We start from the raw sequence: 11,572 nt of genomic DNA, 5'->3' as shown, positions 1-11,572 counted from the left end.
TAATAATAGAAACTTATAAACGTTACTGGTCCCCCCCCCCCCCCCCCCCCTCAATAGGACAACCACTCGTTGTTTACATTGCATATAATATATATATATATATATATACATATAAATTAAAATTTTCTGACCATCTATTTCTCAGTCAAACCGTTTTATATTATTTTATTTTTTCTACAAATTCTTTTAAGTTTTTTCTAGATTTATTTCAATTTTTTAATTTTACTTTTTTCAATTTTAAACCCTAACTTTCAAATTTATATTCAATTAAAAATTTTTCATTATATACTGTGGTTAATTTTTTAATTTTATAAATTTTTCTTCAAAATTTTTAAATTAAAAAAATTTAATTAATGATTGAAAAATATTTTTCACAAATAAACTAAAATGAAATTAAGAAAGTTACTTTAATTAATAAACAAAAATAAAGAAAAAAAAAACGAAATTTAGAGAAATTCTTCCATATTTGCCCGAGAAAGTAACATTTTACCTAGAAACAAGCAGTAATTAACGAAGTCGTTATTAATACTACAGATTAACAACCACAACCGCAAGATTGGCATTTGACAATTACGAGGAAAATGGATCAGAAAAAGAGAAAATGAAAACCTAGAGCGGCGAGGCGTTGCTGTTATTGGCGTTGGCGGTGGTCATCATCTTCTGGAACTCCTCGAAGTTGACATTTCCATCGCCATCAGAATCGACGGATCGGATCATCCGGTGGCAATCTTCGACGGAGCAATTCATGCCCAAACGGTTGAGGACGAGGTGGAGCTCGGAGGCGGAGATGAGGCCGTTCTGGTCCTGATCGTAGAGCTTGAACGCGTCGCGGAGCTCGGAGAGTCCGCCGTCTTCTGCGGAGCTGGAGCTGCAGAAGGCGGCGAACTCGGTCAGGGAAATGAAGCCGTCCTGGTCGGAGTCGAGCTCGTCCATGATGCGGCGGAGCTCGTCTTCGTCGGAGAAGGAGGAGCCGAGGGAGCTGAAGACGGCGCCGAGCTCCGTTACGGAGATCTTGCCGTCGCCGTTGGTGTCGAAGCGGTTGAAGACTTTCTCGACTTCTTCCTTGCTCTGGATAGAGAGGGATGATGGTGATGGTGATGATTTGTTTTGGGTTGATGAAGAGTTCAATGGGGCTGAATTGGTTGCCATGTTTTTGGGGGTTTGGTTTGGTTATTGAGATTTGAGAGCGAGTACAACGTGAATTTTGAGAGAGAAATCAGAAACAGAAATGAGAAATCTATTACGGAGAGAAATGGGAGCGGTTATTGTTCATTTATAGACCAAGTTTGACAGATAAGCCGCGTATGACTAGGACGTTCGTATTTATTTTTGGCCCCCACACGCCCCTTATTTTTATTTATTTATTTATTTATTTATTATTTTTTTTTTTTTTATGAAAGCTTATTTTGTTTTCAGAATAGTACCACTGACAGATTTTTTTTGAGACGAAGAATTTTTATTTTGGGAAATGATAATTTCACAAAAATATTTTAGAAATTATTAACATGAGGAATGGTTAATTTTTTTTTTTTTGAAAGAGGGATATTCATTCATTTAAATGGATAATATATCATGATACAAAGCATCCATGGCGGGTGGGGGAGAATCCTCCATCCAGTACAAATCCTCATCCAGTGAAAATCTAGCATGTTGAGCCAAGGCATGTGCTACCCTATTCTCACCCCTCCTAATACAACAAACAGCAGACCAATGCAATCCCCTTATCAAATGGCGAATATCATCCACAATGTTACCAAAAAGCGAATTATTTTCTGCAGAAGAAGAAATAACGTGAGTAACATTACTGTTATCACCTTCAATGATCAACTTATAAAAACCTGCATCCACAGCAAATTCTAAGGCTCTCCGGCAAGCGAGTAACTCTGCTTCTTCACTGGTATATATAGCCGATCCACAAGCAGTCATAGCAGCCATTACCTCTCCCTTTTCATTTCGAATAACTGCTCCAATTCCTATTCTGCCTAAGTCTGAAAATAATGCTGCATCAAAGTTGAGTTTGTACGCTTCTGATGGTGGTGGTTGCCATACCTCTCCATTCGGTTGCTGCCTTGGCTGAACAGTTAGCTGGGTTTGAGCACTTTTAAACATGAGGAATGGTTATTAGTAAGGAAAAAAAAATGATTTTTCAATATTTTTACAAATTGTTGAAATGGTAAAATTCTTAGAACATTCACATTAGTCCGTGTATGATAGAAAAATGTGTAAAATTTACACAATTTTGCCTAAAAATAACTCATTTTAATTTGTGTATAATTGTGATAATTGTGTGAATTTACATGTTTACTACAGTAACCGTCTAAATTTACACTGACACTTTATTTTTGTATTTAGTTGTTTAATCTTTTTTTATATATCTTGAGAATGAAGGAAAAAAGTGTAAATTACATGTTTGCTACAATAACCATCTGAATTTACACTAATATTGATCATTTTGTATTTAGTTGTTTAATCTTTCTTTATATATCTCGATGATGAAGGAAAATAGTGTAAATTTACATGTTTGCTATAGTAACCGTCTAAATTTACACTAACACTATTCATTTTTGTATTTAGTTGTTTAATCTTTTTTTATATATCTTGAGAATAAAGGAAGAGAGTGGATATTAATTGTTGTGTATGAAAAAAGAGAAATAATTTTAAAAAAAATGAAAAATTGATATTTTATTAAATATAATATAAAATAGATAATCTGATGTGGGGTTTTGAAAAGTCAGTATATAAAATCAAAAAAAAAAAAAAAGTTCATATGCTAAAATAGATAAGAATTTTTTCACGAACCGATGTGAATGCTATTACTGGTTCTCATATGAGCCTACTGTTAACATCATTTTTTCACTTATCAATAAACACTCACCACATAAGTAGTTTGTAAAAATATTATAAAATAGTTTGTATTTTTAGCAATTTTTAGTAAAAAAATTATGTTCATGGTAGGCCTAGGAGAGAACCAATAAGAATTTGTCATATCAATTTGCCCACGATAGTTTTTCAAACGTATGACATTCGTTTCATGATGATCGCATTTTATCATCATGTTAAGACACAAATTGGTTTTGAACCTAAATTTCTTATTCGATGACAAGAAACTTTACTAGTTGAGTTAATTGGAACCAATTAATATCTCTTTTGTTCTTATAAATATTTTCTTAATTGAATTATTCTTATTAATTAAATGAAAAATTTTGCGGGTACAATAAATTCTCACAATATTTACACAACCACCTTGTTTTGAATTGAGAAAGGTCTATTTGTATTTTTTAATCTAACTTTGATTTATGGTGGATTGACATATCAGTTTGTTGTTAAAGTATTGTGAGATTTTCATACCCATAGAAGGACTCTAGTAAAAATAAAGATATATAATGAGTTGAAGTTCATTGACAAACTTTCAAGATATTTAAAATGAAAATTATTAATTGTTTAAAATTATTTTATTATCTATATTTGGTTTTTGATAAAACTTTAGACTTACATGATGTATATTTATTATTAACAGAAAATAAGGTATTTTTTTTCTTTTACATATAATTTTGCCTTCAAAATAAGTTTATTTATTTATATATTTACAATTTAAATATTTTATTGAATTTATGTATGATTCTTAATTAAGCCATACAAGAGCATAAACAGGTTTAGCATAGAAAGAACATATTACATAAATATCTTTATTTTTTGCGATAATTTTATATATGGTAGGGTTTTCAAAATTTTAATTGGTTTGTTGTTAAATTATTAATTAAATAAAATGAAGTCAAAATTAAACTAACTAATGTTTTAATTTGAAAATTTTAATCCCTATATTAAAAATATATATCAAATTGGTCCTCTCCTTATATTCTGATTAATTAACTAGATACAAAATGCTATTTTTAAATTAAAATGTTATAAGAAAATTTTAAAAATTGTTTAAAGTTTTTTTTTTTCCTTTTTTACTATCCTTTTCTCTTATTTTCTTGAAAGAATTCTGTAGACCAAGGTAGTTGAGACCGTATTGTACTGTTCGGTATTTAATTTATTACTAGTAGGTAAATCGATTCAAAAATACCTACAAAATGTACAACTTCGAATTTTGTTCAATATGGAATTGAATCAGCCTTTTTGGGAAAAACTGACTATTTCTACCGGTAAATCTAAACCAAAATAAAATAAAATTTGTCACTCACCATAATATCCTTGGTTGCCGCCACGTTGCTGATCGCACCATCCTCTACTTCATCTTGCCCTCACATTGCTCCTCTCCTCTTTCTTCTTCCTCTTCTTCATTTGTTTCTTATTTTATGTTTTACTTTTACAATCCTTTCCCCTTTGATTTTTCCACCCAAGCCTACCTCCAAGTGATACATAGATTTAACTGCCAAGGTTACCCCTAGGTGAGACAGACTTAAAATTTTAAAGACTTTATATATATTAGTGATTATCGTGAAAGAGTACATTGGTATTAATTGGTACTGAAATATTTTATTAACCTAACCAAATCGAAACAACATTTGATACAATGTTGACTACCATGGTTTTGCCCTCATGGCTATGCTCCTCTGTGAGCTTCCTTTGTCATTGCCGTTCACCTTCTCATTACTGCCAATTCTCCTTGTCAACGGTGACACTCCTTGTTTCTTGCGTCTCTATATCATCTTCCCTTTTCTCTATATTTTCCTCCTACAAGGTCAATAAAAATTGCTATTGCTTCGTGGAATGCTAAGGAATAAAAGAGGGCTTGACATTTACCCTTCTTGGCACCCAAAGCCAAAGCCCTCTTTTATTCCTTAGCATTCCACGAAGCAATAGCAACTTTTATTGATGCCAGGTCGTTGTCAACAACGACATGGGGATAAACCTTCAGATCTAGGGGCTTGTGTCATTGGTTTGCACACTAATGGGTTTTGTGTAGTATAATTCTAGTACTAATTAAAAAGTTAAAATTATGTTGTGAGTATTTGTTTCACTTTTACGTAAACTTATTATTTATAGGGTTCGTTTGAATACAACTTATTTTTACTGAAATTGAAAACTGAAAATATTATAGCAAAATAATTTTTAATATTTTTTTTGAATAAAGTGGTTATGAGTCCTATGAACAGTGCGTGAACAGTACATAAATAGTGCATGAACAGTAAAACTTGTCTCTAAAAGCTGAAAAGCGTGAAAAAAAAAAAGAAAAAAGAAAAAAAAGGAACAAAAAGCAAATGCCAAACGCAATAATAATTTCTATCCAAACACTTACATAATCATTCATGTGGATAATTGGAACAGTAAAAAAACTGAAAAATGATCTATTTTCCTATTAAATAGCTAGTGATTCGGTTTTTAAAATCATGAAAATTGGGTTGTGTGATTATTTAGAATGAAATGCATTTACCTTCCAATTAAATAATTAACTAACAAAATTTTGAAAAATGATCATTTTACTCATTTTCAAATTAGAATTTTCAAATTAAAACAAGAAAGATTCAATTTGATTTAAACACAATTTAGGAGATGTTTATGCATTTTAGTTATTAAACTAACTCTATCCATATTTTTTTAATGCAACGATTTAAAATATTTGTTTATTATTTAATATTCTAAAATTTTTAAATTGGCAAATGGTGACAGATGCTGTGTTGTTACTTGGCAACGTGGAAAAAAGCACCCCACACGGCTTTGACGCGGCTTTGACGCGTTTTTGCTTTTTTCTTTCTTTACGCATCAAAAGGAAGAATGGGACGTACACGTGATTCCAAAGGTAAATTTGTTTGGAGGAATGGTACATATTGTTTTACAATATTTTTACAAAATGTTGATACGGTTAATCTTTTATTGACTACATCTAGCTTCATCATTAATATTACATTTTCATTTATCAATAATTAGTCATAACGTTAGCAATTTGTAAAAAATTTATAAAATAATTTATATTTCTAACATTTTTTTTTTCTTTTTAATTCAAAAGCAAAATAAATTGCTTTAACTAAATCGACACCTGTCACTTGGGTCTCAAATTGAATGGACTAGTAAGAGCATTAACACCTGACAACGTTTTCCCATCCTATTTTACCATCTCAAAAAATTACTTTATCAATTAAATCATAATATTTTATAATGCACCCAACATTTCAAAACTCTATTATTCTACCATTTTATTAAAATATATATTTTTTTAATCTTTCTTTATTATTTCTTTCTAACACTCACTTTTTTTCAAATTTAGCATAATTCCAACGGTCACATTTTCCTTGACATTTTATTAAAATATTATTTTTTAATCTTTCCAACCATCCTTTTTTTAAATAATGATTTTGATTCCAACGGTCACATTTCTTTCCAACCACCTTTTCTTTTCTTTTCTTTTTTCTTTTTTTGAGAAAGAATCTCTCAAATATCAATGTACTCAAACTTGCCAACTTTAAAAATCCACATATATATATATTCTATCAAACCTACCAAATATTAATATAAAATCCACATACATATTTATAGATGCATCATGCCAAATGTCAATGTATTTAACCTTCCAACTTTAATAATCCACACACATACATACACACACACACACACACACATATATATAGAACCTGCCAATTTTTTTTTTTTTTTTTTTTTTTTTTAGAAAGAACCGGCCAATATCAATTTACTCATGATGGGCTTTTGTGATAAATGAGTGAAACTCATGATGGAATGTATCAAAATAGCAACCTATTCAATCTTGATCAATGGGGAACCCCATGGCAATATTGTACCCTCAAGAGGACTTAGGCAAGGCGACCCCCTCTCGCCTTAACTTTTTCTTTTCTGTACTGAAGGGCTACATGGCCTGATTACTAAGGCAGCCAATAGTGGAGACATTCAAGGAGTTTCCATTTGTAAAAATGGACCTAAACTAACGCATCTTTTGTTTGCAGACGATAGCCTTGTTTTTTTCAGGTCCACAGAAGCTAAATGTCGCACACTACTCCATGTATTATCTACCTATAAGAGTGCATCTGGGCAACAAGTGAATAGAGCAAAAACCAACCTGTTTTTCAGCAAATCCACAACACCAAACATGCAAATTTTAATCAAGAATGCTCTCGAGGTTGAGGTGGTGTACCAATATGAAAAGTATCTCGGCTTGCCTTCCTTTGTGGGTAGGAACAAAAAGGCAAGTTTTAATAATATTAAACAGTGGATTTGGAAAAAGCTCCAAGGATGGGAGGAAAAATTGCTTTCACAAGTGGGGAGGGAAATTTTAATCAAAGCAGTTGCCCAAGCTCTCCCCATGTACACCATGTCATGCTTTAAGCACCCCCTTGGTTTATGCCATGATATTGAGTCTCTTATTCGTTGATTTTTTTGGGGACAAAGAGGCAACAACAGAAAGGTAAATTGGATAAACCGGCAGGAGCTTTGCAGGCCAAAATCTCAGGGGGGGGACTCGGCTTTAAGGAGCTGCCAAGATTTAATGACGCCTTATTAGCAAAACAGACATGGCGGCTTCTCCACGAACTTGATTCCTTATTCTATAAAGTCTTCAAAGCCAAATGCTTTCCAAACAGCTTGGTAATGGAGGCAAAGATTTCAAGCTTAGCATCTTATGCTTGGAAAAGTATCATCAAAGTGAGAGAAGTCATAAGGAGAGGTGCAGTTTGGAGGATTGGAAGAGGAGACTCTGTTCGGGTTTGGGGAGATAATTGGCTGCCAAGGATTGACACATATAGAGTTTATCTCCATGTTGGTATGGTGCAGGAAACTTCACAGCCAGCCTATTCATTGATCAAGTTAATTGTAGGTGGAGAGAAGACTTGCTGGATTACTATCTGATGGACTTTGAGGCAGCCAAAGTAAAAGCCATTCCCTTGCCAAAAACACAGCAACAAGACACTCTGACTTGGCCACACAATCCCACAGGTGAGTATACTGTGAAATCGGGGTACAAGTTTCTGTAGAAAGAATTCCAAAATCAGCAACCAGGTCCTTCAAATTCAGAAGCAATGAAGCCTTTGTGGCAGCAAATTTGGAGATTGAATGTTCCATCGAAGGTAAAGAATTTGGTGTGGAGAGTATGTAAAGATTCGCTGCCAACAAAGTCCAATCTGGTTCAAAGAAGAATAGTTGAAGAAGACACATGTGTTTGTTGCAAAAATCATTGTGAAGATGTGATTCATGCCTTATACTCCTGGCCGAAACTCCAAGACTTACGGAGTAAATGCCCATAATGGAAACAAGCAAATTTGCTGCTATACCCAACCTTTATTGACATTATGAGTATTATCTTGGCTGAACAAAAGCATCCTGAGTTGTTTTCGATGGTGGTTTGGACCATATGGCAACAGCAGAATAATAGTTGCCTTGGTAAACATGTGTTGCTGCCTTCTCAAATTCTGCAACAAGCACGGGAAAAATTGCAGGAATTCTCCACTCTTCACATTCCCACATCACCACCTAAAACTACACTGGTTTCTTCTTGGAGACCTCCAGACCATGACTATGTCAAAATAAAATTTGATGGTGCACTTTTGCGCAAGGAAAACCGGGCTGGAATTGGCGTTGTCATACGCAATGAAGAAGGTCTGGTATTGGCTTCACTTTCACAGCAAATACCTTTACCTGCAACAGTATTGGAGGTAGAGACACTTGTTGCAAGAAGAGCTCTTGAGTTTGTAGTTGAGATAGGAGTAAATAGAGTTATTCTGGAAGGGGATTCTTCAATTCTCATCAAAGCACTCCAAGGCAGAAACCACTCCTTAGCTCAATTTGGTCACATAGCAGAGGATGTTAAATACATTGCTTCATGTCTTCAACATTGTATGTTTTCACATGTTCTAAGGCATTGTAATAAAGTGGCTCATGTTTTGGCAAGAAGAGCACTTTTCTATCCTCATATGTTAGTTTGGATGGAAGATGTTCCACCAAACGTTTTTGATGTATTACAAGCTGATTTGAAGGGCCTTGCTTAATAAAATGCAAAGTATTGCTTCTCAAAAAAAAAAAAAAAATTTACTCCAACTTGCTGATTTTAAAAATCCACATACATACATATATATGCAACTTGCCAAATATTAAGGTACTCAACCTAAATCCACATACATATATATATATGCAACCTGCCAAATATTAATGTACTCAACCTGCCAATTTTTAAGATCCACATACATACATATATATATATATATATATATATATATATGCAACCTGCCAAATATCAAATATACACAACTTGCTAACTTTAAAAATCCACATACATATACATAGATGCAATCCACATACATAACTATCAATGTTATCTTTAGAAGACTCGTACATATATCAAATTACAATAAAACACCACATGCATAACTCACACACTTAAGTTTCTACAACTCCCCTTGTAATTGCCATAAATGCTCAATGGGGTCTTTGTGTGCTCCCGTGACAGTTGTATGGTAGGATTGTCATCAATTTGCTCATAATCTAATTCCACTGCTTCATTTACATCTTGCTAATCCTCAACAATCATGCTATAAAGAATTACGCATGCTTTCATGATGTCTTGGAGTTTTTCACTATAGAAAAATCTTACAGGTCCACGCACAATTGCGAATCTTGCTTGAAGCACTCCAAATGCACGCTCTACATCCTTCTTATTTGCCTCTTGGGCTTTTGCAAATTTTATTTTATTTTATTTTATTTTATTTTTTTTTTTTGTTGTCCTCGTGGAGATGGAATTGTTTTAACAAATGTTGACCACTTTAGATATATGCCATCAGTAAGGTAGTATCCCATTGTATACTCAAGACCATTGATTAAGTAATTAACTGCAGGAGCATGTCCTTGTTCAAGCTCAGAAAATATAGGAGACTGTTCTAATACATTAATGTCATTATTTAACCCAAGTAACCCAAAAAATACATGCCATATCCGAAGATCAAATAATGCCACTGCTTCCAAAACAATGGTTGGCTCACGAATGTGACCAGAGTACTGACATTTCCATGCAGTTGGACAATTTTTCCATTTCCAATGCATGCAATCAATGCTCCCTATCATCCTTGGAAATCCACGTCTCTTTACCCATTGGCTAAAAGTCTAGCAATGTCTTTGTTGTTTGGGGACCTCAAGTATTCATTGGAGAAAATATCAACCACCTCAAGTATTCCATGCAGAGATGAGGAGGAGGTCCTCATTTACACTAAAGTTGCCACCACGTTTTGTTGAATTAGAGGTGACAATTTCAACTTAAAAATAGTTCCACAAAATTGGAATCTCCTTGTAAGAAATTAACATATCGTGATATGTCTTCTTGTATAACCATCCCTTTTAAATAGGGAACTTAAAACAGTTAGTGTATGAAGTCAATTCTTATTTGTATCTTTACCCATTGGCTAAAAGTCTAGCAATGTCTTTGTTGTTTGGGGACCTCAAGTATTCCTTGGAGAAAATATCAATCACCTCAAGTATTCCATGCAGAGATGAGGAGGAGGTCCTCATTTACACTAAAGTTGCCACCACGTTTTGTTGAATTAGAGGTGACAATTTCAACTTAAAAATAGTTCCACAAAATCGGAATCCCCTTGTAAGAAATTAGCATATCGTGATATGTCTTCTTGTATAACCATCCCTTTTAAATAGGGAACTTAAAACAGTTAGTGTATGAAGTCAATTCTTATTTGTATCTTTACAATCAGTATAAGCTAATCATAATATTTTGGTGGTAGCTTCTTACGTATAATAACATCCTACAATATATGTTGACAACTCCTAATCAAAACAATATATGTTGACAGCTCCTAATCAATATATTTCGACTATATATACTACAATAATTTTTTGTTACAAAAATACTAGCCCTTTACACAGCCAAATATTAATAGAATATTATAGCAAATATAACTCAAAATATATTTTGTATAGTATGTTTGCAAACACAGCCCATACATAGCCAACATGTACAAATAGAAATCAAATAAACACCATAAAGTTGAACACAACAAAAACCACTAATAAAACCTTTGCATACAACATATTAATTTGTTGAAGAAAAAATCACTAAACAAGAACACTGATTATCTAACAAAATTGGGATTTTAGTAGAAAGAAATAAAATAATTACTATTACAGATCTATTAAACTTTGCAACGAGGAGTTGTTGAATGATTTGTGAGGAAAAAAAAAAAAAAAGAGCTTATCAAAGAACGGTTTTATAGAAGGGTATAAAAACAAAGAGAAAAGAGAGAAGGGAGAGAAATAGATAGAGAGCGAAACTTACTGGTAATTAAAGTTGAACCTGAGCAAACTTTCTAAAATCCCATGACAGAGAGCGAAAACCTCTCGTGATGAAGCTGAATCTCACCTCTGCAAACATCAACAACAATTCTTTAATCAAAACCCAAACACAAACACAAGCTGAATCCCTTTTTTTCTTGCAGAGAGAGAAAAGAAACACAAACACAAAAACTAGAATACATTGATCAAAACCCACCTAGTATATTGCTTTGATTTTGATTTGATTTGATTTTTCACAATGTGTTACGGTCAGCACAACACCGACAGAGCTTCGTTTTGAATACAAACAAAATCTTAACCCAAACCCAAAAACCCTTGAGAATCTCAGTTTGAA

The 11,572-nt window shown here is 33.1% G+C and overlaps 2 protein-coding genes across 2 annotated transcripts; both read right to left on the bottom strand.

The window, feature by feature from the left end:
* Positions 1 to 445: 445 nt before the first annotated feature.
* Positions 446 to 1,257, bottom strand: LOC126702330 (probable calcium-binding protein CML27). Its single transcript, XM_050401005.1, has one exon. It carries the CDS (start codon positions 1,147 to 1,149, stop codon positions 610 to 612), a length of 540 nt encoding a protein of 179 aa, XP_050256962.1. The 5' UTR covers positions 1,150 to 1,257; the 3' UTR covers positions 446 to 609.
* Positions 1,258 to 1,554: 297 nt separating this feature from the next.
* Positions 1,555 to 2,109, bottom strand: LOC126704050 (uncharacterized). Its single transcript, XM_050403088.1, has one exon. The coding sequence runs from the start codon at positions 2,107 to 2,109 to the stop codon at positions 1,555 to 1,557; it is 555 nt and encodes a 184-aa protein (XP_050259045.1).
* Between the last annotated feature and the right edge of the window lie 9,463 nt (positions 2,110 to 11,572).

Source organism: Quercus robur, chromosome 10 (assembly GCF_932294415.1).
Source record: "Quercus robur chromosome 10, dhQueRobu3.1, whole genome shotgun sequence".
NCBI lineage: Eukaryota > Viridiplantae > Streptophyta > Magnoliopsida > Fagales > Fagaceae > Quercus > Quercus robur.
This window is presented reverse-complemented; position numbering and strand designations above follow the sequence as displayed.